Source organism: Trachurus trachurus (genome assembly GCF_905171665.1).
Source record: "Trachurus trachurus genome assembly, chromosome: 12".
Classification (NCBI taxonomy): Eukaryota; Metazoa; Chordata; class Actinopteri; order Carangiformes; family Carangidae; genus Trachurus; species Trachurus trachurus.
In genome coordinates this window covers 14,643,963-14,671,694 of record NC_139908.1, presented here as the reverse complement: position 1 = coordinate 14,671,694, position 27,732 = coordinate 14,643,963, and the positions used below count along the sequence as shown (strand labels likewise).

The window sequence follows — 27,732 nt, the reverse complement described above, 5'->3', positions numbered from 1 at the left end:
AACAAATCTCCGACTGTATTTTTAAATACATTATAACATGCTTATGACAGGCTAAAAGTCTCCAAATAAATAAGACTAAACGCAAGTGCTCGGGTGTAAAATGTCATGTATTTGGGTGTGATTTTTATTTCTGTTAAGACTGTATTTAGTACGCTTTTAATCTCCTCCCACCTGCCTGATAAGGTTGCGCGCTCCCGGTGAGTTTTATAGCAACTGTTGCCCAGTGAGGCAGCGCCATAGTCACCGTAGTCCTGGCGACTGTAACCCACCAACAACAACCTCTCGCTCCATCATTACCACCTCCTCCACCATCCTCATCTTCATCAACCAGTCCACAGCTCAGGTTTGAATGCATTCTTTACTATTTTTTAACCCGAATATAAGTCTTTTCTCGCTGCAAGGTATCAGTATGTGAAATAGATACTAATGCTCTGGTCTGTGTTTTGTCCGCTGCTGGATGAGGGCTCGGGGAATAGCTGGGGTAGTTTGCTAGCGAGGGTGTTTCTTTGTAACGTGTTAGCCTGCTTGCTAACGTTGCCTGTAGAGACCCACAGATGTGTGAGGTCCAGCTCGCTAGCAGGAGCTAGCATTGTCCGCTCACCGGGTGCTTTGCGACAAGAAAATACCCAAATGTGGTGGTTGTGTTTGAGAAAAAAAATATTTTTGGGTGCAACTTATTGGTTTAAACTTCCCATGCTTGGTGGTAGTCTCGGTCTGGGCTAGTCACTGATGCTAGCTGGTCAGCTGGAGCAGGAGCAGGTGTCTGTTGTTGCTAGGTTGCTAACGCCAGCGTTGCCTTCTGACAATGCCTGTTGGTAATCCCTTTTTTTTAAAGCTAATGTTATGGTGATATTGCAACTTTGTGTTTCGGGTGCTTTAATTGTTGTTGCTCGCACGAAACCCAGAACGTCGACCAACAATATGAAGTGTTGTGAGCTAGCTTTCCATACACTAACTGCTATTGACAATAGCTAAGCCATTACTTTCCCTTTTGTCTTAGGAAGCCAGATAGCTTCGCTAGCTTTCCATCTGCCCTCTTTGTGGCATCAGATGGCTGTGATAAGCTATCTGATAACACAAGGCTAACATTTGAAGACGTCAGGTTTGGGAAAAATAAAATCAGCGGATTAATATTTAAATACGTTGATGTTAGAAGTAGCCCATTTTAACCAGAATCATTTCGATATTGTGCATTGCACGTTCTGCGTCTGGGCTTGTAAACGTCAGTGTTTATCCGCCCCTTCTGCAATGCATGTGTACTCACTACAGAATTGATGAATAACAGTGAAAAGGTTACAGTCTGTATCGTTGTTATACACATGTTCTGTGTGTGCATGTATTTCCTGGATGCGCAGGAGAGAGATTCAGTGTAGCATGACACTGTGCATGGGGAAAATCCTTAGTTGTGACTTACCATCTTCATACTGTGGCAAATGTATTTTTACTCTTAACTTTAATGGACTAAAAACAGTCACATCTATTTTAGTTGAAATAGTATATTCTTATTTCTCATTATAGAATTGTTAATTTGCACATTTGAGTTCCTTAATCCTGTGGGTGGTTCACAGAAGTAGAGACTTGATTTCTCAATATTGCATCACAATTATTCTTGGGTCCGGTGGGTCCCCTGTACAGCTGCGACCTTTGATTCCTGTTAGGATAGAGAACAGGTGTGTGTGTGTGTGTGTGTGTTTGTGGGTCTGTGTGTGTGGAGAGAGGTGATGGGAGGACAGGTGCACTTACATGTACTAGGCTATACGTTTCCATGCAGTAAATAAAGTTTGATTTTCTGTCGCCATACTTTCTCTTTTCTGCATATGTTCTCCTTTTAATTAGTTGCCAATAATTTATGTGCCACTATGCCTGTAATAAGTCCTTTGTATGAATAAGATCTATCATCGATAAGCAAGTGGGTCTGACAGAGCCAAAACAGTTCACAATAATAACAAAACATCAGTGTTGCCATTTTTACATACTGCAGGTAAAACCCCAAATAATCTAATTATATTGATTTGTGGGTATACAGAACCCAAAATAGGTCCGATACCCCTCCCCAAACATGCATACACACAAAACAGGATGTAGGGAACTGCTAGTTATCAGCTCATGTTACCACTTACCTGTAGTCCAGTAAGACAGAAATAGTACCATGCCACCTGCTGCCAGGATCCTGTTGCATTTCCAATCACTTAAAGAGGGGCTGATTAATTCAATTATTCAGCCATCCATTTTCATGGCTTAGTAGAATACACCATGTTTGGTTTGTTATTTGGCTCAGCCTGCTAGAAATGATGTATGTTGTTGATGAAAGTGGGGACTTGGAGGTCTCTCTTTTTTTCTCTTCCAAACCCAAATCAGGCTAGTCAGTTAAACAGTGTACATTTAGACTCATCTTGGTAACCTGCGTCATGACGTTTCGGGGAATTTTGTCACATTTATCATTTCTGTGTCCCATGGTCCTGTCCCGACATCATTTTAGCTATATGGACACTAGCTTTGTGACTATTTTCGGCACCTGCCAAAACTGTGTGTCACTCGCAGTTTATAATCTGAAAGCCCAACTCCTAAACAAACAGTATTTTGCATATAACACCCCCCCCCCACACACACACACACACACACACACACACACACACACACACACACACACACACACACTTAAGTTCCCACTTGCATCTCCCTCCACCTGTTTTCCTGTTTTACTCTGTGCCTGATTTTGCCTTGGGTTGAATGTGTGTGAAAAGAAGGGATTTTGTGTATGGTGTACTTTTCAGCCCTGTTCACCAGCTCATATTTCTTGGTGCATCAGACGCCACTTTTATCATACATGATCATTAGAGAGGCAACTGATGGTTCTGTGAATTTAGTGCTTCTCTGAACCTTACGGTCTTTCCTGTTTGTCGCCTTTAACGTTAACAAGAGGAATTGAGGGGAGAAAACGTAGGGCAAAATGTTGCCCTCCTTGGTGGCTTTTGTTCCTCTGTGTCTTTGTAGGGCTTGCACTTGCTCAGTGGAGCACAGCATTTAAGTGGGCCACAAGGGAGTGCCTGAATGGTGAGGCAGGAGGTGTGTTAGTGTGTGTATGTGTGTGTTTGTGGAGGGGGTTGGGGTGAGGCAACAAGAGTGTGTTGTGATGCAGTGGCTCTTTTCCTCGATTAGGTGGGCTCAGTTGGGCACATGTACTTTAGTAGAGGGTCTACATTCTCCTCTCTTCTCAAGTCCCCTTTTAGTGCTGGGATATAGTAAACTGAAGGCTGCAGTTTGACTGTGTAAAGTGACATTTTTATCATTCTAGTAGTGTGAATCCAATGGTTTTGGGAAAAGAAAGTCCTCGTGCATCATAGTATGTATTGTGTTGATATATAACACAATGTATACATTGTATTTTTATGTTAAATCAGGTTGTAATTTTTTGTGAATTTTCTAAATTTGCAGTATCTTTACATCATCACAGTATATAAATATCTAACTTTCTGGCAAGTAGTCAATTTATCCATCAGCCAGACCAGTGCCTGTCTATCAACAGCCTATATATGTATACATCCCCCTCCCTAAGGTCTTCAAAATAGTCATGCTGAAAGCAGATGGCCCTGTGTTAATGAATCTCAGTGCTTCTATATATATTTCAAGAAATTGCTGATTTTTCCTGCTGTTTCACTTTCTCCACACTCATAAGTGCACAAGGAAAAGACTGACTCAAGTTTGCAATTCAGCATTGGGGTTAGTGACCCCAAAACAAATAAAGTGATAGCCTTCATCTCAAGAAAAAAGAACAATATGATATTGAAGATAAAGGGAAGGGACAGGCCGTCCCTGGAGAGATTTGAAGCAGTTAGGAGACCCAGCTTAATTAACCAAGAGAGGCTTGTTCATGGAAACTGTGATGGGGAGGAGGTGGCCTTCCCCTGAAAGGAATGGGTGATGTTAGTCGTACTATTATTAACTCACAAACACAGACTCACTAACAGTTTCTCCTCATTTTACTCTCATCTTCAAATTAGTTAATTTACCTTGGTTAGTTAGTACCATTTCTCTAATGCACAGGATAGTTCTGGTAACATTAGTGATGATGCTACATGGTAAGGTTTAGGACTTAAAAATCGCCGGTTCCTAGTTCCTTTTCGTAGAAGTAATCTGCGACTTCCACTCTCAAGTAACATTAAACCTGTAAAAGTGGGGACTGGCACAGCAACTAGAAGCAGCATCTATTTGGAGTTTGTTAAATATTAACTTGTTTTATGGCTGTGAACATGGAGACAAGACCATGTGTCACTGATGCATGAGGCTTTCAGTACATTGAGTACCACGAGGCAAAAGCAGGTGCTTGTGTAGAATTTCTGACGAAAAGCTCCAGGAGCATTGATTTGGGCTAAATAGACAAGAGTGTGTGATGAAACCTGGTACTTTTGTTTGTTGACAAAAAAAACAGCATGTCCTGGATTCATTTTAAGGATAAGGACAACTTGTTGAATTACTCACAGTTCATAGCACTGACTATTTTGCCAGTTGTTACAAGATAAGAGAGGCTAAAAATGTATAATCTATGTGCATCCTTTTCTTCTATTGGTTTTCAAGAACATTTTGAAGCATGCAAGCTTCTATTAGTAAGTCTATCTTTTGTTTGAATCAGTTATTAATCTATGATGCCACTTGGCTCAGTGAAGCAGTAAGATAATAATGTTGTTGTTGTTATGGAGTAGTGAAGTTGCTTTGCCAGTCAGACCAGTAGGTTGAGGCTGCTCTTGGTTTTCAGCAGTTGTTGCCCCTCTCCACCTACAGCGAGACCTGCTCTCTCTGTCTTATTCAGGCGCCATGCAGACCCCTGAAGCAGGCGCTGACTCCACCTCCACTGTCCCTCTTCAGACCGCCGTGCCTGTCCAGCCTACCGGCTCCACTCAGCAGGTGCCTGTCCAGCAACAGGTACATCCTGCCTGTCTTTATGTGCATCAGTGCCTGATTCTGAATGTGCATACTGTGCCTGTATTCCTGCACGTGTAATTCTAATAAATTAGATAAATAATTTGCAGCTCTTGCAATTTTGATTTTCCAGGCCCAGACTGTTCAACAGGTTCAGCATGTTTACCCAGCACAGGTGCAGTATGTGGAGGAAAACAGTGGCGTCTACACCAATGGCAACATGTGAGTCACTCTCTTCACTACCCAGCTCTGCTCTTACACCACTCCACAAATATTAGCGCTATGTCTCTGCAGCCTGTTGTTTCTCCTCTCAAGTCTCTTCACGCTATCATTCATGTCAGAAGCACATGATGTCGGTGGGAGCGCACTGTTTTCGTGTGTGTTTGTTTTCTTCTCTGAGGGGCGTGCAAGTCATGTGCTTGATTGTTGCTCAGTCACCTGAACATGACCAGAAGTAGGCCTGTCTTCTAAGTGCTGACGCTACGCAAGGGTCCCCTGGGTCTGAGGAATGGGGTTACATACACACTCCACTGACAAGCCCAAGCTGTGTTAGTCCAACTGTGATACACACACACACACACTGACACGCAGATGTGCAAACACACCATAGCTGTGTGACTTCAGCTACTGGTGGAAACACTTGAGGTACAAGGTCGACCAATTGACCAAGTACTTAATGATACACAATCATGCATTCACCAAACAACAGGACACACGGGCTGAGTTATTGCCTCACCTAAATCACATAGAAATATTTGTATGTGTTACATTAGCCCTTACAAATGATGACATTTTGATTAATTCATTTTGGATTGTTCTCAGTATGCTAATTGGTGTTGACAGGATTTGACTGCCTACACGAAAAAGGTGCCTTGTATAATTGGGAAATCAAATTTGGACTGAAAAAATGTTCTATTCCAAGACAACGCAGAGCAGCACAGATCATTTGAAAGTTGCAATAAAAATGCTTCATCATTTCATCCTTATTTAAAGGACAATTCCAGGCAAATTCAACCTGGGGCTATAGTTTACTAATATTTTAGGTCTAAAAGAATGAATCTGAAGATTTTCTTTTTAATGTCTCCTGTTATGCTGTAGTTCTGTCTGTCCCCGCGTTGCCACGGCATCGTATAATGGGAGCGGACCGAACTTAGGCTGTTTAGGCTATTTACATCCCACAAAACCGCAATTTTTTTCCACAGACAACGTCAGATGGCTATTCATACCTAGTACACCAAGGGGTTTGTTTACTTCAAGAAAGCTGACAGCTTTAAGCTGTAATACAAAGTCTTGCGCGAGAGTCAAGTTGACGGGCTCAGTATGTTTACAGGTAGAATAAACAATAGCCAGACTTACTCTTACTGCTACAAAAACACCATGCCTCTGAGTTGATATTCCTTTGTTGATAAAAAACAAACGGGAGCTTCAGACTCTCTGTAAACATAGTTAGCCGTCAACTTGACTCTTGTGCGAGACTCCATGAGACTTTGTATTACAGCTCCGTTTACAAACATGTCGGCTTTCTTGAAGTGAACAAACCCATTGGTGTATGTTTGAATAGCCATTTGATGTTGTCTGTGGAAAGAAAATGCAGTTTTGTGGGATGTGAACAGCCTAAACAGCCAAAGATCGGTCCGCTCTCATTATACGCTGCTGTGGCGGGACAGACAGAACTACGTAACAGGAGCAATTAAAAAGAAAATCTTCAGATTCCTTCTTTTAAACCTAAAACCTATTAGGAAACTATAGCCCCAGGTTGAATTTGCCTGGAATTGTCCTTTAAGACACATTGTTTTCTCAGTTCGTGCACAGTGACTGACTGCTTACCTCTCTTCTGAACAGAAGAACCTACACGTACTCAGAGCCACAGCTGTATAGCCAGAACAGTGGAGGGAGCTACTTTGACACACAGGGCAGCTCGTCACAAGTGTCCACTGTGGTGACAACTCATGGCATGACCAACAATGGAGGAGGGGGCAGTGGAGGAATGAGCATGGGTCTGGCAGGGGGTCAGGTAATCAGCAGCAGTTCTGGGGCTTACCTCATGGACAACGCTGGACCCCATCCTGCCACCCAGACCGCAAGAGCTTCCCCAGCTACTGTAAGTGCATAGCACCCACTAATTTGGTTCCTCACCTGCCTTTTCCCGCCTGCTTTTGTGTGTTTGTGGAGAGACAATCTGACTAATATTCATAGTGACTTCTATATCTTCCCTTTTTAGATCCACACAGCTCTTAGTTTGCTTCACACTCTGCCAATTAGAATAGATTGTCTGTTTATGTCATACTTAATTAGCAGGATGCCATTCTCCTACATAAAAGTCCATACTAACACTCAATGTTTGTGTAATTTCCCCCCAAAATGTCAATGTGCACACATAATACACATAATACATTGTGTTACCAAGAAACATTTGATATGCACACCTCCCCCATGATTGTGTATGGTGTGTTTAATCTTGAACAATCTTCCTTGACTGATGTATGCAATGCACTGCGTAGGCTGGGCCCGAGTCTCTGTAGCGATTTAACTACTGCCAGCCATGTTCACACTGTAACCCCTCAATATTGTGCTCAAGTAATGCAGGCCTTTGTTTCCGTCCCGTCTGTTATTCCCACTCCTTGGTGAAAGAGACAGGAAGGAGCTAAAATCTGAGAGACAGGTGTGTTAAGGAAGAGCGAATGGTCAGGGACGGTGTCTCTGGAGAACCTCAGCTCACCCACTCTTCAAGAGTTATGTATTGGACAAAGTAGTTCACACAGCACAAGAACCTTGCTCTTTAGCTGAATGCCCCAGTAGGAGTTTTCATGTAGTCCACTCTGTAATAGCTCTTCCTGGCAGAAATGTAGCAATGATGTGATGATATTAAATAATGTGGTTGTCAGAGATGGCAGACAGTTTAAAGCATCTATTAATGACATGACAAAGGTTAAATGTTGTTCACTTTCAAGGTTACTACTAGTAGTATGTTTTAATTGCTTTAATTGTTTTAATAGCAGCTAGTCACAGTGATGTGCTGCCCCTCAAGATAAATATGTACATTATAGGTGTAATAGGTATGATATGTATTCTCTTATTGAAACACCAGTCGTGAAACTTGATACAGATGATCTTTTCAGTGGAAAGTGGCGGTATTAAACTCCAACACGAGCCACAACGCTGCTTACATGAAATGCATTAAGCTATAGAATTCTAAGAGTGAAGATCACAAAGGTGAATTTTGCATCTCACAAATGTGGCATACCTGGCGTTGTAACTAAACATTCCTGTTCTGTCATGACCTGACAATCACATGTATTGATACCAAGTAGTCAAACTCACTTTTGTAGAGTTTTGACAAGTATTGGCATTGCTTTTGTAATGGACTGTATGTTTTTATTTTCTCTTTTCTTTGACCTATGAGGATGCAGTCTGGAAGAGTTGTGTCTGCCATGATCGATGTTGGTAGCAGGTAGTCCTGCTCTGCTTGGGATTAGTGGTGCTTGCTTTGGGATCTTTTCTAGATTCTCTTCTTTCTTTCTTTTTGCCTGGTGGTCACTAATGTGTCTACATTTTTTATTTTTCTTGCTTCTGTTTTTTTTGTTTGTTTTTTTTTATTTCCTACCCTCTTACATTTTGTTGTCCTGTGCTTCGTGGTTTATCAGATTGAAATGGCGATTGAGACGCTCCAAAAATCTGAGGGTTTATCCAGTCAGAGAAGCTCGCTGCTCAACAGCCATGTAAGTTGCTTTTTTACGAATGCTTGCCCTCGCCTTACCTTGACTTCTGTTCAGCTCACTCTTGCTATTCTGCCTCCCCAAGGCTCTCTCTGAATTTGAGTTTGGTGTGGTGCTTGCTGCCTTTGTTGCTTCTTTTAATTGTTACAGTTTTGTTAAAATTCATTGGCTGCTGTAGAAATGCTTTGGCAGAGCTGTGATGCAGCTGCAGTTCACTGACTGTTGCTCTGAAGTCTTTCCAGACAGTTTGCCTTAACCAGTGTGAAACTCTTGAGTTAAGACAGCGTGTGTTCCTCTGTAGCTCCAGTGGCTGTTGGACAATTATGAGACAGCAGAGGGCGTAAGTCTACCACGATCCACCCTCTACAATCATTATCTGCGCCACTGCCAGGAGCAGAAACTGGACCCTGTAAATGCAGCCTCTTTTGGCAAACTCATACGCTCCATCTTCATGGGACTCCGTACAAGGCGCCTTGGGACAAGGTTGGCTTCTTTTTCCCCCTTAAACAAATGTTCACAACCATGTGACCATTTCTTTGCTCACAGACTCTGTCAACATGTGGTCACTTCTGTTTTTTTTTGTTGTTGTTGCAGAGGGAACTCCAAGTATCATTACTATGGTATACGTGTAAAACCAGATTCCCCGCTCAATAGACTCCAAGAGGACATGCAGTACATGGCTCTGAGACAGCAACCCGTTCAGCAGAAACAGAGGTACAGATGCAGCTATTCATGTCATGTATGCAGGCATGCTCTGCTCATCACAGCCGTTATTGATACTGAGGCGAAACATGTGATTTCAGGTTCAAGCCGGTGCAGAAGTTTGATGCGGGCTCTGGGGATAATTACTCAGGTGGAGGCCAGCACCATCCTGGTGCTGAAGAGCAGACAGTCATCGCACAAAGCCAGCACCATCAACAGTACCTAGGTCAGTGGCTTTCCAATTTATCTAGATGTCGGCGAAAATGCATTTGAAATGCAACAACTTCTGGCTCTTGTTTGTTTGTTAGTTTGTTTGTTTAAATTAAATTTTCTCTTCTCCCCAAAAGATGCATCGCGGGCGCTCCCTGATTTTGTAGAGCTGGACCTGGGGCAGAGCAATACAGAGAACATCAGTCCAGAGGATGTGAAAGCTCTCCAGTCCCTTTACAGAGAGCACTGTGAGGTCAGAGAAGGTCCCTTCAATAGCTTGGCATTTATTGACATTACATCAGCCCTCACTATGTGGGAATTGTGAAAAGTGATTTTCCTATCGATCCAGCAGTAGTCAATGTATTTCACCACCATATAAATCTATTCCACTTATTTTCTATTAAGACTTCCAGTCTCTCCTAGACTTTAATCCAAGTTTTGCCCCTTTACATATATAGTATATATCTTAATCCACCACTATCTATTATCAGAGCAATGAAGTAGTAATCTTATTTAAGCTTTATTTAATAAGAAAAGTTCAGCAAGAATTAAAACGATGAACTAAAGTTTTTCAAATTAAAAAAAAAAAAAAAAGATCACACATTTAAACTTTGGCCAGATTCAGAGTAGTGAAACTTTGGGAAAGGTCATGTGTGTTTGTAGTGTCAGAGATTCGTAAATGCCATCCACTGGCATTTTAGAGGAGATTCATCTTAATCTTGCGAAGCTTTCAAGCATAACTCTTTTTTAGTGTCTGGAAAACAACTGGTCAGGTCATTCACACTTAAGGCCTTGCTGTCTGACAAACAGCTGTCCACCTTCTCCCCTTGCACATCTGGTGCAGATAGTTTCGTTGATGTGTTTAGGTCCCGGGATGTCCATGTAACAGATTCCTGTAGCCACATCAATACAAAAGACATTTTGTAAGGAAATATACAGTATTTGTTTTGTTCTTCAGGATGATCCAGACTTCCCTGTCAACAGTTTTTAGGGGGCTATTATTTCTCACTCTTTTTGAAAGTAGTTCCAACGAAAACGACTCACTGTTTAGTTTTACTCTCTGTGTTTGTTTCAGGCTATCTTGGATGTGGTGGTCAACCTCCAGTTCAGTCTAATTGAAAAACTGTGGCAGACATTCTGGCGCTACTCTCCCCCTGACTCAGTAGAGGGTGCCACTGTAACAGAAAACAGGTGAGGTCAAGCTAATGATGATCTTCTGTCACTGTTTTCTCCTCTCTAAGATTAAATCAAATTTTTTGTTCAAGAATTAATATTAGATACTCAGCAGATTCATATTGTATAAGTTTGAGTTTTGAATATTTTCCAATAATCTGATTTTAAAAGGATTTCTCAAAGTCTGTTTTCACTCTGCAGCAGCATTAGTGAGATCGAAGCGCGGCTCCCCCGAGCACAGCTATTGGTGCTGTGCAGAAACGAGGCTGTACTCAAATGGATGAGCACCTGTGACCATCTAATGTACCAGGCCCTTGTGGAGATCCTCATCCCTGATGTCCTGAGACCCATTCCCAGTGAGTCACACTCATAGACACCTCTCATGTCTAGCCACCGGCTGTGTCAGTGCTTGTATTATTGTGTATTGTCATAATTAACTCTCTGCTGCTGCTCTTGTTGTTGTTTTTGTCTCGAATTTGTTTTTCAGGTGCCTTGACTCAAGCCATTCGCAACTTTGCCAAAAGCCTGGAAGGTTGGCTCAATAATGCCATGAATGCCATTCCACAGAGAATGATCCAGACCAAGGTTAGTTGATCATTTGGACGGTTATTACATGGGTAATATGGTTTTGAAACTTACTGTATGTATGATAGACAGTCACTAACACCTCGGCTTCCGAATGCATCGCTTTCAGATTGCCGCTGTTAGTGCCTTTGCGCAAACACTGCGCAGATACACATCTCTGAACCACCTGGCTCAGGCGGCACGTGCTGTGTTGCAAAACACGTCACAGATCAACCAGATGCTGAGTGACCTCAACCGTGTTGACTTTGCCAATGTACAGGTCAGGAGAAACTCCCTTTTGTTGTGCTTTTGTTAACGTACAGTATGCGCTGCGCCCCTTACTGCAAAGCGCAAGTGTAAACCCCCAGTTGTGTTTCTACGTTGGCGTACAGGAGCAGGCATCGTGGGTATGCCAGTGTGAGGAGGGAGTGGTTCAGCACTTGGAGCAGGACTTCAAGGCCACACTACAGCAGCAGAGCTCTTTGGAGCAATGGGCAGCCTGGCTGGACAATGTGGTCACTCAGGTGCTCAAGCCCTTCGAGCACCGGCCCAGCTTCCCCAGGGCGGCTCGACAATTCCTGTTAAAATGGTCTTTCTACAGGTCTGCGAAACGCCAGCTCATACAGAGACACATGTAAGGAAGTGTGGCGTCATGACAAAACACTTACATGTTTTTTTTTGTTTGTTTGTTTTCCGTGTCTCTCCAGTTCTATGGTCATCAGGGACCTGACCCTGCGCAGCGCTGCCAGCTTTGGTTCCTTCCACCTGATTCGCCTGCTGTATGATGAGTACATGTTTTACCTAGTGGAGCATCGTGTGGCCCAAGCTACTGGAGATACACCCATTGGTGTCATGGGGGAGGTACAACTGTGTTTAGTAACTTCAAGCAGGGCTCAGTTTGCTTTTCTATGTCATAAAGCCACTATGGCACACTATTGTATATGAAAGATACACTATATCTCAGATGTAAAATCACAACCTAGTGTCTTATTTAAATTAGTCAAAAATGAAAACAGTGTGAATCACCTGTGACCCCCCTAATTATGACATTTATCTGTTTTCAGTTCGACAGCCTCAACACGCTGTCCCTCACCAACATTGATAAAGGTATGTGGAGATTTTATGTGTGATTGAGAAATGTATTTATTTTTTGATTTATTTAACCCTTATTTTACCAGGTTGTCCCTTGAGATTAGATCTCTTTTCTGAGGGAGACCTGCCAAGAGGCTGAACTGGTGCAAAATAATTATAAAAACAAGTGACATAACAATACAAACATTTCATCATTCAAGAATAGCAGGTGCACATTTCTGTTCTATCTATTGAAAATGGTCTTTTATATTTTGAGCGACCTAATTCAGCAGACATCACACAGTGTTGTCACAATATTGTAAAAGGGTTGTATTTGCATTTGCATACTGAAATGTTTTACGCTTGTGTGTAAGTGAAAAAATCCTGAATCGTGTGAAAAGATGTGCTAACTGCTACTGTAATAGTTGCCAGCGGCGGTGCAGTGAACACGAACCATGGAGAAATTTTAGTGAAATATCAGTGCATGCTTTAAAGAAATCTCTAGTTAAGAGAGTCCAAGATCTCCAAGAGAGTCCAAGCAGCATTTATTTGCAACAGAATCATCCCATGAGGCTCCTCCAGGTGTTACCATTGTCTTACCATATCCCGTATGTGTTGTTTCCTCCTGTCCAGATGAAACGAGCGGGATGGACAGCGACTTGGAAGATGACACGGAAGAGTCCGGGGAACCTCTGGCCAAGCGCGAGAAGTCGGAGCATGAGGTGATCCAGGTGATCCAGGTCGGGGCGCTAGAGGACGGGTCTCACCCCGTGGTGGGGGTCGTCCAGCCTGGCGTCCTCCACTCGCTGCCCCAGCCCCCGCAGGATCACACCGAGCACATCCTCACCCCGTCAGCCGCCACTCCCACCATCCGCCACTGCAGCACCACAGGCAACACCTACGCCTCCGTTTGATGGGCGCCGGGGTGCACGGCCCACTGTGTCTGGCCTGTTTTCTGCTGTTTCACTCTCTCCACATATCTTTCTCTCTGTAAGTCTAGATGTTTCCGTCTCTTTCATGCATTGTCTCCGTCTGCACTGGTGTGGACATGCTCTCCTCTCCCTATCCGGCCTTGGTCAGTGGAGGAGCGCTGAAATGCTGATGCTCAAGATGTGCTGTCCGTGTCTGACTGCTTAGATTCTGGATGTGGTGTCATCCCCATAAGTCTGTGCTCCATCATAATGCGGCAGCTGGTGGAAGGGACCTGGAGGGACTAATTTGACCCGTTAAATGTTTCCTGGTTAGCAAACCTGTCTGTGTGTACAGACAAGTTTTAAAGCAAAGGAAAACGTAGACTCCTTCATACTACTGATGTCTCAGAGCTCAAATCCACGTCACCAGTCCCAGTGGAACAAAGTCATCGATCGACTCAAGACTTTCGCCCATTGTACATAGTTTTTCTGTACTTTCAATTGGTATTACCCAAAACTCATGGTGCTATCATTGTGTTTGAATTTAATTTCTTAGTTATCCCTCCTAATTTTAGTATGATATATTCATTCAACATGCATTCCAATTGCTGATTAACTTTTGGCTGAACAAAATATTTTTGAGTATTGTATGTAGCTAAAAAACAAAGGGATGACTTTCTATGTACGTATGACATTGAGAAGAAGAAAAAAAACAGATCATGGGGCAGTTCTGTCTGTTCGGTTTGAAAATAATTTGGTAGCCTCCCACCGATAGCCACTTATAGCTTTTAGCCACAGAAAAAAGGAAACCCCTGAAGAAATATCACGCTGCTACTCGTGTATATAGAGATTGAGAAGACCGGCTGTACAAAACCACTTCCTCAATGCTAGCTTTTCTATGCATTCCGGTGCATAACGCTTGCCTTTGTTCATTTTAGATGCTCTGTAGTGTTGTTTAAACGTTACGAGCTGTAATCCTGAAAACAACTTACTGGACATGTCTCCCTCCCCAACCCGTTTTTCTTTTTTCTTTTTCTCTCTTTTTTTTTGCAGTTTCTTTCTTGAAGAAATTTCTTTAAAGTTCACGAAGGACCAAAAACAAAAAACCAACAAGAGGAAGCTGAGAGTGAGCCATTTGGGCCGCCCGAGAGCTGTTTCCTGTCCCACAGTGCCATGTTGCAGAGCAGAAGGAATGTCAGGGATTAAATGTACCTCGGCTTTATCATAGTGCCTTATCCTTAAATGCAGCTGTCCTTGTAGTCCTGACTGTGTGGTATAGAGAGCCCACAGCCCATCTGCATTGTCCCAGCCACAGATTTTTTTGGCTTTCTGGTGACTTGTGGCTGGATTTGGGCTGGCTCATCAGTGTTGAGACCAAGGAATGCAGGCACAGACACACCTGTTGTTTTCTCTGGATCAGCTCTACTAAGCTTATTACTTATCTGAATCATGGTCTTTAGCCTTGCCCCTGCCCTAACTCTGCCCTCTTGAGGCCTATTCTTGCATTAGCCTTTGTTACTGGGTGAAGTGTATGTGTGTGTGTGTGTGTCTGCGTGTCTGCGTGTCTGCGTGTATGTGTGTGTGAACATGGATGCTGTAGGTCTGCACTGTGTTTGTATATATGCCTGTGTCTGCATGCTCGTGTGTATGTGTTGGAACACATCCATCAGTCACCCTACCTCAAACCAGTGGTGCCAGCATTTGACGCGTGCAGAACAGTCACCAAACACTTATTGCACACACACCACTGTACTGCACAAATCTCAACGCGATAGAGAAAATCTGCATTGCTTTTTCTCTCACCTCTGATACATTGTGATTTCAGTTTTTAGCCCATAAAATGCTTCATCCTTTGTTCCCTGTTTGAAGATCATCTTTGTACAGTGGACCAAAAGTAGATATTTTCTGATATTCAAAGAGATATATAGATATATATGTATAGTATATATAATGACGATACACTACATATATTTGTTGCTTTTTATGTGGTTGAACTGATTGTTTCTATGTGATTGTTTCTTTTGGTAGCTCCTCTGTAGTTAGTTTAGACTGTGAAATGGGAAAGGCATGGGGACTAACTTTTGGTTCATTAGAATTACATCTATACTTGAACTGTTACAGCCTTCAATGTTGTGGAGAATATTGAGATTAATCCTCTAAATAGGAACATTTTTGCAACTAAAATGATTTTGGTTCTTGTTTTTTCATGCCTGTTGGAATGGCCCATGGCGCCATTTCTCTGCATAAATGTTTATTTATTGATATTTATTGTGTTTTTGTTTTGTTTTGTTTTTTTCCTTTAGATGCATATGTTACAATGGGAACTAATTATGAATCATGAATTATACCACTGCAAAGAGCAGACCTACTGTACAGACAGACTGGAAGGTTTCTTTGTCATTTTGTTTTTTCTCTGTAAGTCATGTAAGTAGGTTGAGTAATGTTTTTAAAGAAGGTTTGGCACTGTATTTGCTGTAATCAGTCCTTTTTTTATGTTCTTTCACTAGTCCAAATATTCCTTTAGAGGGTACTCGCAATGCACAGGATCTATGTGCATGTGTAGAGAACTGACTCAGCAGTAAAGGAGGACGGGGAAAAAATGCAAATGCTGCATCATTTCGGTTAGATGTTTTGTTAATTCCACGACACTTTGAAAAAACTCATTTCTGGCACACCCAGAGACACGTTCCTTCTTTATTAACCCTAAGGTACACATCTCATACTGTAGCCTTATAACCCTGATCCTTCTGGCTTGAAATGAACTGAGCGCACACAAATCTGGCTTTCTTATTATATCCCTTAAGGACAGTTTGAGAAGTCTGCAAGAAAAAGGTCAGTGGCCGTCAAAGTAGCTGGAAGACGAAGGTATTTTGTTTACATCCGCCTGTGACCATAATGAACTTGCAAATGGGAGATTGCTCCTTGCCTCTTGGTATTTAACTGTCAAATACAAGTCGGGAGGACACAAGATGTATGGATACACAAAAACAGAAACCTTAGATCATCTCTTACGCTTTCTGCAGAGCTTCACGTAATTCTGTGCTCACGTAATGACTGCGAAAAACAAATGAACCCATTCCCACTCTTGACTGACTCCAACAATCACTGAATTTTTGAGAATGCGGTTGTAATAAAAAGTGATGGTGTTCTGTGTGTGACTTTTAAAAAAAAGTTAAAAAATATGTTGTAAATCTGGGTTGTGTGTACTGGTTAGGAATGAAGGTTTTTGCAGGATATATTATCTTGCCTCTCACTGAATGATTTTTTTTTTTATCTATATGAATCTCAGCTCCTTTGTCATATGAATAAACTACAACACTGTAGATGGTAACATGTATTATTTTGTGCCTGAGGTGAAAAATGCGTAAAAAAATGTTTTCTTTAAACTAAATTGTGTGCTTTAGGATCATTAAGTGCTTTCTGGTCTTGCACGCCTACCATGTGCTGCTAGAAACTAGTTTTTTTTCTTTTTTGTTGTTGTTTTCTTGTTTTATTTCCCCCATGGGTTCGTTCTTACACAGACTGGCGTGCCACACAGTAATTTTTTTTTTTTTTTTTTTTTTAGCTTCCTGCATCTCAAACCCTGCCTGGTTTAACACTGGACTGATGTTCATGCTGCCAACACAATTGTACTTTATTTCTCAGTGTCTTTTGAAATGTAGTAGGATTGTTTCTTTTTTTGTAACAGCTGTTTGCAAATGAGCCCGTTTCCAACCAGAAAAGAAAAAGAAAAAAGACATAAGCTATTCCTTAACTTGTCGTAGGAGCGCAAAGCTAAGAAACGCCTCTTCACCTGGACAACATGGCAGCTTCACTGACCCATAGCAGACTCCAGTGCCTTTTAATTTCGCCCCGGCCAGAGCAGATGGCCTGGGTGACTATTGGGTCTCTGGTGGGCTACAGATAGAGGCTATCAGAGCAGACATTACATTGCACAGGTGCTGCCACTGAGAAGACGCCAGGGCTGAGGAAGCATAAAGACCTGTCCTCAGACTGGACCGTTTATGATTTTACTGGATGTGACACCACAGACACACACATGGAGTAGTTTACACATGGTAGATTACCTGCAAACAGCTTTTTATTGTATAGAACTGGATACTGAACAAGGAGTTACTGTAAGTAAAATGCTCTCTTATGACTTGTTTTTTCTCATGATCGTGATTTCTTTTGTCAAATGATATTTTCTGAATGCTGTGACCTGTTTGAGATTTGTATTTGGATGTTTTCAAGTGCCATTTGACAGTCTAGTGAGTCGTGGCCATCTGTAGCACGCTCTAATGCAAGCACAAGCATTTGGCAGTGGCATTTGGGGAAGGTTTTTATTTTGAATCACCCTAGACAAAAATATGTATATATCAAAAACTGAAAAAAGGTATATTTATTTGTGTCCTAATTATTATTTGATTTGTTCTTTTGGTGAACATTTTATCAGATATGTTGGCTTAAGTGCATTTGTGATTTATTTTCTCTTTTTGGGATAATGTATAGTATCTGATATAATATATACACACAAATTTCATGTGACTTTTTCCTTTTTGTGTGCCGTTAAGTTTTCTTCATATCTTCTCAAAATTGGCAAGCGAAACCAATGCGTGTAGGGTGATTTGTATTGTGCATTTTACATAAAAAAACGAGGACAATTGGGGGACTTTTATATTTATAAAGACATTATCATTTAGTGTGTCGTATTGATGAATATAGAAACTATTAAAGACACATGTAGTTTGGTTTTCTGAATATTTCAGATCTCAGCTCAGGCTAGCTTCTTAGTGTTGTTTTCTTAAAATTTGTGACATGTCTTTGCAGTAATAAACGTTCTCTTGTTCAATGTCGGCGTCCTCCCTTTTCATTTAGCCTCACACACCCATCGAATGACTCAATGAAAGTTAGCCCATTAAATTTTATTCAACCATATTCATACATATAAACACCAATATCATTCAAACTCAGTTATGTATTCAGAATGTATGACATACTTGTAAAGATTACAATGAGCACAAACTTGCATTTCCTGAAAATTGTACAGCATTCTTTCTTTTTTTTTCATTTAATCATTTTCAATTTTGACCAGAGTGGTTCGTCACTGTAAAGGTAGCAAAAAGAGTATAAAATACTGCAACAGCTGTAGATAAAGACAGAGCTCCAAATACCAAAATATTGTTTGAATAGTGCTGAGCAAAAACTAAAATCATTCAGTTGATAATTAAAACCAAGCTTTGACGAGCGACACTAACACTGAAGTTACTGCAGTCTGATGACCTTTCCGCTTTTCAGAGGGTACTTTTGGCATCAATATGGCTTACGCTTCCTCTCACAGTTCAATCCATGATTCCTTTCCTCAGCTGTTGTCTGTTAAGTCATCCATGTAATGACTCAAATTAAAAACAGTTGGACGTGAGCTAACTTAAAAGTGATGCTCCGCCCAAGCGTATCCTGAGTATCAAATATTCACCTGGCTGTAGGTTTGAAAGGAGGATGTTCGACGCTTATTTCACCCCAAATAGACAAGATTTCATATTGCATAAACAGCCCTGACGCCACAACTCGGTGTGTTTCAAATGATGATTGTGAAGGAGACTTCCAAAGCTGCTGTGAGTGTTTGATACTGGAAATATAGATTGTGGGCAGAAAAAGTCCTTTCAACTCTATTTTTCATGGGTCTCACCAAGGTCATTAGCAAAAAAAACGTTTAAGCTATGCTAAGATATTATGGATACGACGAGTAACCACACAGGAGACTATGAAACAAGACAAAATATTCAAGCAAATTAATAAAGTGCTAATGGTAGACTATGTGGACATCTAATCAAAAAAAATTACAATTACAAATAATAATATGCAGATGTTATAATAACATTTTGCTTTGAAAATATTTCGTAATTCCAATTCAATTTGGGCTTTTGAAAAACTTCAGTAGAAAACACCACTTCTTAGTGTCACAACAGCCTTGACTTGTGGTAGAATAAAGGAACAATTCTATAAAGAGAAACTGAGCTCGGCTAAAATGGGCTTATTTAAATGCTCTTTACGCCATTAAAAACAACTATTCAAAAGAAGAGAGTACAAATCCAAAAAAAAAAAAAAAAAAAAACCATCAACAAGGACTGAAAAATATTTCAGATTACATCGTATGAGAAAATGATGAATAATATGATTTCACATAAATGTCCTGATCTGTGAGGGAGGGGGGACTCCACTTACATGAAGCCATATCATCACCGGAGAGCCATTGAAGGAGGACTGGACCAGCAGTATACTCCAACTGAAATCACATTTAATATGTTCAGACAGAATGAGGCGCAACAATGTGCTCAGCTCCACTATGTTCGAGCCAAATAGTTCGCTCACTAAATACTTCAGAAAGGACATTTTGTTAATCACTTCCATGGAGGGCTCAGAGCATCTTAAAATCTTAATACAAAAATGTCCACATTGAAAGAAAAAAATATGGTAGAGCATGAATCATTTCCTCTTACTTACTCTCTTTCCAAGTGTTTTGTTCAGCACTAAACCTCATTAAATTACTGATAAGCTTTTTGCATCTTTTAATCACAGTGTGGACACATTGTCAACCCTCACATGATTGTGAGATTATTTTAGTATCAAACTTGAGATTTTGAAAGACATGCAGCCTTAATCACTTCATGCTGGTGTGCAGATCCAATTTGATGAACAATGTCAGAATACTGGCTCTTCAATATGCGCATCCTCCTGGCCGCATTTTTCCACAGTGCTACAACTCCTCCCAGAGTGACTCACATGTTCCTCCAGCTGTTGTTTGGAAGTCACTGAACTTACAGACCTGGACTCTCATTCAGCATACTGACAACTGCTCCGAGCCCTGGATTAGAAAGCAGTGTGTTTGGAGTATACTGCCAGCCTTTATGTCCTTGTTCCTACCCCTACGACCTACTCAGCATCCCTGTAGTTGCAGTCCTCCTCTGGCGCTCCAGGCGTATCGGTGGAGCAGTCTGTTAAACATACAGTCTGATTTCTCTTTTTTGTCGTTTTCTTTTTTGTTTCATTGTTTTGTACAATTAATGTCTTTTCAACTCAGTCGAGGGGTTGAGGGTCAGCTATGGGCATGGTGTGCAGAACTTCATCCAGTAGCTGTAGAGCTCGGTGTAAATGGATTTCAATCCAGCAGGGTGTTTCTTTAATGCTTTGCCGTGGGTAGTCGGGCCCCCAGCCCTTCACGAAGCTCATCCGCAGGATGCACAGCCTGCGCAGGTCATCAACCCCTATGCCTGCAGCAGCAGACAAACCTGCAGGGGAGGTACAGCAACTTTTAGATCAATGTAGTACTATAGGCCAATCCAAAGCAGAGTTATGTCAGCTAAGTTAATGCTGTGGTAAAAGTTTGTGTGTACTGTGTACCCGACAGATACATGACCAAATAGAAAACTAGTAGTAACATGTGCACATCTCCCACATGTTTTACTATATTTTAGCTAAATCACCACTGTAAATAATAATTATGCTATCCATTTGAAAATGTACTTCATCATCAAAAATTCAATGGTAAATGCTGTAAGTGTAAGTATACCACTGCTAAAACCATTTGTAAAGAAGCTGGAGAGGTTTATTGGTCATCTTACAATGCCAAGAAACTTTCTAACACTTAAGTGAAACAGTGTAGAGGCCAAGTTCTACTTTCAGCATCTGGGTCTGAGTCCACTTTGGACCATATCCAGTTCTTGGGCCAGATTTTGCAGTATTAAATATGCTTAGTCACTTTATATTGAGTATGTGTTCAAGACCCTGACCCATTTTTTTTATATTTTCCTACATAATGCAGCTGCACAAGCCACAGTTTGCCTGAATTGTTTGCCTCAGTTATGCTTTATCAACACAACCACTTTGTCTTCATCTGTTCATGCTTTCTCTACAATTCTCTTGTTCACAGCACTGTGCATGACCAAAAGAAGTCATTGATATTAGTCTGGTGCCCAAATGTTGAAACAGAACAAAGCTGAGAACCAATCATAATAAAATCGTTGCTGGGGGTTAAAAAGCAGCAGTTACAACACTCACTGATGGCAGGGGCGATGCCTCCCACAGATCCCGGTCCGGGAATGTTCCCAGCCACTGCAGCCGCCTGAGCTGCAGCTGCTGCCTGAGCTGTGGCCGCCTGCTGCTGCATCTGCCTGTGGCACTGACGCAAGTCAAACACCTGGCAGAGGACAAGACAACATAATGAATTTAACTGTTTGATTATTTACTAAAAATGTGATATTTAATGTTATCATGTCCAAGCCTGGTTCATAGTTTGATTGAGACACATCTATGGTCAAAATTTCTTTCAGCAGTACAACAGAAAAGCTGCTGCAGATGCTGCGTTGTGTTTAACTGCAATTACAGTGACTCTGACCCTGAGTTTAACTGCATTAACACGAGAGTACGGCCTTTACAATGACTCCACCTGCACCATAATTGCATTATGAGTCAGTGATTGGGGTGCATGCAAATACGGCCAGAGCCAAAAGCAATACAGATGTGTTTTCTAGTAACAGTAATTTGAATGCTTTTCCACTGCGTGAGAATGTTAATGCAATCTCACCTTGATGTAAGCACTGGGGTAGATCTTGTGAACTGCATCTCCAGGAGCACGTCCAGCCTCTCGATCCAAGTAATAGCTCTGAACAAACACCGCGTGATCGCTCAAACAGCGCACCCAGACGTCTCCCTCACCTTTGCACTCCAGCTGTACACCTTTACCGATGTGGAGCCTGAGGTCAGAGAGAAAGAGGAAAGTCACAAACACAGTCAGAGAAGTGAGACATTACACACACTTTACTGTCATTCACATATCATAGCTAGAGACACATTTTATATGTCTGCTTGAGCAAAGGACACAATATGAAGGTGGAGTACCTGGCTCTTTCTATGTTCTCTGTCCTGTGAACGTTGCTCAGTTGGCCCAGGCAGAAGCGATCGCCTCCCGATGGATCCACATACCCATCCACAGTCACTATCGGACATGTGGAGGGCACCTTAAACGTCTCGCCGACCTGGACATCCATCTCGAAGTAAGCAATGGAGCACCAGTATTCTGGAGCTGGAGAAAACCAATAAGCAGCCTCAGGTCAAATGTGTTGCACTGATTACAGTCACAGTTTTATGACGCATCAAGAATTAATAAGTGGACTGTCCACCATCTGCAGCTCAATACTCACCAGGGTGATTGGATATGGGGGGCTGGAACGCAATTTCATTGGTAACAGGCCCTGCAACATAATGTCAATACTCGTTTTTGAAAACATGAAACCTCACTAGATACGTGATAATATTCAGAAATGACAAGAAATTGACTAAGTTTAATGGGTGGACATCAATTTTAGCAGCTACAGCAAGGCTTCATGTTCATATGTAAACAAATGTTAAAAAAAAAAGAAGTTTGCAGGAAAAATGACTTCTGCTGCTGCCCTCACGTTTACACTTTTTTTCAGATCGACTCTTACTCATGATAAAACTGCCTTCCAACGTTAATCACCTCAGGATGTTCCAACAAATTAAGGTGCTAATACAGATGTCTTCAATAAATCAGACTACATCAGAGCTGCCCTGTCCTTGAATCACTGGTAAACTAACAGCGCTGTGCCTTCCTAGAGGTTAATAATGTCCTCCAGCCAGAGGTCGAAGCACATTACCTCCATTGACTTGAGAAAGGATCTATACTCATGAATTAAACAGATGTATACGTCTGACACTTCTCTGAAATGATATGGGCTATTTCTCAAGTCTGATGTGAGAATTTGGCAGAATGTATTTACTCACAGTAGTGCCCTGTGTGAGGCATGGGTGGATGATGCTGTAGATGCCCATTCTGGTGTTGAGGCACCGCTGGGGTGAAGCTGCTGCTCCTGCTCCAGTTGGGGGTTGGATCTGTGGAGAGAAATTCAAAACAATGTTGCCCTATCTGTGCCACTGAATTCTGTGTTGTAGATTCATTTTTCAACTGCATTAATAGTATTGATATGTGATTCTTTCACATATTTTGCATATTGTTAGTCCTTGCGCTGTGTCTCACTTGAGGGTCCAGCACTGATGGTAGAAAAAGCAGAGGTTGAAGCTGAGCTGCTGCCCTCCGACGGAGGGAGTAGAGCAGGGCTGCTGAAAGTCTCCTGTGGACCGGGCCTTGACGGCGGATGCTGGATAGTCTGCAGGTGGCTTTCAGAGCTGGAGTGAGATTGCTGGTTATCATAGTCATACTCATCCTTCACCAAGAGTGGACCTGGCAGAAGATAAAAAGTAAAGTTAAGACCGATGAACTTTCACAAAGTCTTTAATGAGCAAAGAGGAAAACATCAACATCTCCTTACCTGAACTTGAAAGGGTCAGCCCTGATAAGTCTGCAAAACATTAACAATGAAATTTAGAGTAAGAATTAGAACATGCAACTGCATCATATATATAAATCAATTATCACAATGAATAAAAGTATCAGGAGAGCATGTGTAGTTTTAAAAATGACTTAAAGTAATGAAAAGGGAATAACCTAAATGATCATAAATACATAAAAGCAATGCATTTAAGATCTCAAATGCTAAATCCAGTTAATCAGTTAGTTAAACATCTTTACTTTGAACTATTTAAACTGTATTAAAGATACTTTAATCAACTGCAATACTGTGCATTTAACAATAATAATAAAAGAAAAACTTCACTTACCAATTCCTGGAGAGACGACCCTTTCGTAGTGGTATGGGTTGACACAAACATTGTCGCATTTCAGGTCAAAGGCATACTGGCAATATTTCACATGTTTTAATTCATTTTTGTGGAGATCAGGCCATCGCCACAGGCGTGCATAGACAACATGGGGAAAACCTTTACGCCCTGCAACCTAAAGCACAAAGAAAAGCATCCAACAAATTGAGACTCTCACTATTGATAATTACAAAGCTTGCAAGACAAAATTAACTTGGAAGTGTATATCTGCTACTGTACCTGTAGGCGCCCATCCAAAGTTCGCTGTATAGTTACACACTTGCTTGGATGTGCTCCATTTGTAGTGATGGCTGTGATGAGGGAATCCAGCTCATCTTTCTTCTCCTTCAGCTTCTTGACAAGACTCTCGATTGCCCGTTTAGCGAAGCTTTCGCTCTCTCCTCCCTGTCGATGGCACATCAGGCTGTGCACAATGCTAAGGCAGGCATCGTTACTTGTGGGAGTGTTCGTGATTGACATCTTGCTCCTTAGGTGTCAACCTTGGGGAGGCTTCCCAGTTGTATCCTCTATTCCTTTTTAACCAGTGGAGGCGGCAAGGTGAAATTATTGATGATCAAATGCCGCCCACCTCTGGCAATCTAAGACATAGAGAGGGGTGTCAGATGTAAAATGCCAAGCAAAAATGTCACACTGTATTTTACAAGGTGGCACCTCAGTTCAATCCATGTGTCATCCTCGTTTAATTACAGATTTGCACTGATTTTGTCAGCAGTCTTTGAAGACACTTAACAGAACAAATACAATCCTCATCCTAACTATCTTAATATTGCATGTGTTTACAACAGCAGCCTTTGCATTCACAACAGCTCACATTCATGTATGCACAATAGACCTCCTCACCGGTCATCATTTGCAGATGTGGTCATTGTATAAAATGCAAAATAAAACATTCCCATACTAGCATTGATTTTCTATGATACGCCTAACATACTAAAATTAAGGTGAAGTGTATAGGATGTGTTAGGTATTGAAGAGCGTCCTCCTCGCAGCTAACGTTAGCCCTGATGGGTACCAAAGCTAACACACACACCGGTAGCGATATCCATCCACCCAATACGCTCGGTAGTATGGGACCCGGCATGACTTAAAAGATACGTTATAATTATTATTTACGACAAATCCTCCAGTTCATGTTGAGTTAAAAGCACAATTATCGAAGAGCATGAAGTTAGCCACCACAGCCCAGCTAACACTAGTGTTAGCCGTCCCCCCCGGGTACCGTAGCGGTAGATGGCTAACGCTGATTTCGCCTCCAACCACTATGAGCACCACACACAAACAAACAAAAAACTGTGATTTGTTGGCTTACCGTGATTTTTCCGCGCTGTAACGCTGGTCCGCGTGATAACAGATGATAAGCAAGTGGTTTTAGCTACACTAAATATTGATAAGCTACCCCAGCGTTGACTAGCTCGCTGCTAACGCTAAGAGACATTCATCCACTGTGCGCTAGCTCGATGGCTAACCTCCTCAAATCCGCTTCCTCACGAAATGTTACGCTTTCATATCATCTAAACGCGCACTCGTTTATCTTTTCACTTTTTCACAACTAACTACAGCTGTAACGAAAAATATGTGTATTCAAGCTAACAACAACAACAACAGCACGTTTGCTGTGTGAGCTGGCCACGAAAATAAACAAAAAATTCCTCTCCACCCACGACGCTCCAACTGCGCATGCACGCGTGAAATGTGACAGGCGTGGCGTTGCTGTTTAATTTTTACTATTTGTTGGGAAAATACGCCAAAAATACAAATTGTATAATAGAATATTCTTCTATAAGTCATTTTTTAGAGTAATATGCGTCATATTATTGTGAAATATTTCATTTATCTAGAGCTATTTGTCTCGCAGATCTCAGGGCTACTAACGTACTGTGTGTTTAGCTGCTAATTAGATGACCCACTGCACCAGATGTTCCTTTATTCCTGAATACTGTGTTTTCCACGCAAGTTGTCATCAGTTAAGAAAGTCCAACAATCAAAATGTCTACATTTTCTACAAAGCCCAGACCCAGATTGATACACCCAGACTGTGTATCAATTGGGCTGTAAAGCATCTTGATGATAGGGTGGTTGTCTATTATTAAGCCTATAGGCTACATCATGTTTTGCAGATGGGCCCTGATTCAAAATCAAAATCTGATTATATTACTTGCATGGGTGGGTTTGCAAGGCTGAAAATCTCCCAAGTGTAACATGCTGTGTGGTTTCAACCAGGTGGGTGACATTGGTTGGACAAATTGTGGAGCAGCTCTTCTCTGCCCCAGGGCCACTTACAATAACATGTCAATGACAACCTTTTTTTTCCACAGCAGATACATAACATTATCAGTCACTCTGTTTAAGCCAAGTAGCCTACACCAGTAAGCCGTGACAATGTGATAGTGAGCCAGCATAACCTGAATCTGAAGCAGTTCTTGTAATGCAGCCGGCCCATTATTATTTCTATGGTGAAATTTAATTTTTACATTATGCTCAATTCACTGGATGTTTGACTGAGAGGGGAGAAGACAACACGATCGGTTGCTTCAAACCTTCTTTTTACAGTCTATGCTTCAAACAAATACATTCAACAACACATCCAGTGACATACTGTAACAACAATGTCTCTTGCTTATCTCCACTTATGAAAATTGATACTGGTATGGTTTTAGTAATATGTAATTAAATGATAATGAAATTGCTCAAATTAACTGGAGTACTGGAATTAAACTCCTTCTGCTTACACTAATTACAAATCACTGATAAAGCAAACATCAGACTGCACTGCTTCACTAAGAAAGTCTATTTTTGTCAAACTGCTAAACAGACAAACAAAAAATATATATATATATTGTACTGCAGTGATTTCTACTGTAATAAAAAGTCTCCCCCTTGTGGTTACACTGTGATAGTGTGACATTATGACAAGTACATCAATCACAGATCAACAACTGTTATTTTCTCAGTCTGCCATAACTCCCACTGAGCCATGTGTTTACAGCTTAAAATTGACAACCCATGACCCTTGAATAATACTGACGTTGTTGATTGAGAGCGATCAACAAAGACACCATCACATAAATCTGTTGTGGACAGGTATGCATCCCTTTTTCTAGACTGTAGCTACAAATGTTAAAATAAACGATACATTATAAATACACAAACATTGTGTAGGCTAAATGTATCCCCAATCTTTTCCTAAACAGGCAAAATGTTAATCATCATAGTGAGTCTTTGGTTAAATCTCATTTATAATCTTGATGCGCATTTATATTGATCAGATACCATAACTAAACCATTTGTAATGTGCAAGAACAGTTTAGGATGTCCATACACAAACTTAAAGTTCAGGAACAAAAAAAATAAGTAGAAATATCTATTTATAATGCACTTACATTTTGTAGGGTAAGCCTATAAGAACACATAATGAATGTACCGGTAGTAGCAAAACAGAGAATCGATAGAAAGTATATGGACAAAGCTTCTCTAGTCCAGTCCTCTGACAACTGACTGATGAAGAATGACTGTTGTTATTCAATTTACATGGAGTTTGAGACATGCAATTTGTCCTTCAGAGAAAACCAGATTATTTTTTATATACTGATACATAATTCATCCAGTGCTGAGCTGGAGGGGGCTCTCATGTTTCAGTTGTTGAAGTAAAGTCATTTTTGCTGTTATGGTACTCTCAAATTGGTCAGTGTCTCTGATAAGCCAAACTTGATCAACACTGTAGCACTGGCAGCACC

At 41.3% G+C, this 27,732-nt stretch overlaps 2 protein-coding genes across 2 annotated transcripts; one reads left to right on the top strand and one right to left on the bottom strand.

Moving 5' to 3' along the window:
* The first annotated feature begins 254 nt into the window (after positions 1-254).
* rfx3 (regulatory factor X, 3 (influences HLA class II expression)) lies at positions 255-14,706 on the top strand. The gene is made up of 17 exons (XM_083984191.1): positions 255-343; positions 4,808-4,941; positions 5,051-5,139; positions 6,760-7,018; positions 8,562-8,636; positions 8,935-9,116; positions 9,228-9,347; positions 9,437-9,561; positions 9,683-9,798; positions 10,621-10,736; positions 10,920-11,074; positions 11,206-11,303; positions 11,413-11,562; positions 11,675-11,883; positions 11,990-12,143; positions 12,347-12,389; positions 12,987-14,706. The coding sequence occupies exons 2-17, from the start codon at positions 4,813-4,815 to the stop codon at positions 13,265-13,267; spliced, it is 2,301 nt and encodes a 766-aa protein (XP_083840317.1). The 5' UTR covers positions 255-343; positions 4,808-4,812; the 3' UTR covers positions 13,268-14,706.
* Positions 14,707-18,272: 3,566 nt separating this feature from the next.
* Positions 18,273-25,647, bottom strand: smad4a (SMAD family member 4a). The gene is given in 12 exon segments (XM_083983415.1): positions 18,273-20,532; positions 21,302-21,440; positions 21,828-21,996; positions 22,142-22,325; positions 22,444-22,494; positions 23,045-23,254; positions 23,257-23,284; positions 23,287-23,501; positions 23,590-23,619; positions 23,939-24,113; positions 24,218-24,576; positions 25,308-25,647. Coding segments are annotated over 11 exon segments (1,653 nt in total). The 5' UTR covers positions 24,458-24,576; positions 25,308-25,647; the 3' UTR covers positions 18,273-20,320.
* Between the last annotated feature and the right edge of the window lie 2,085 nt (positions 25,648-27,732).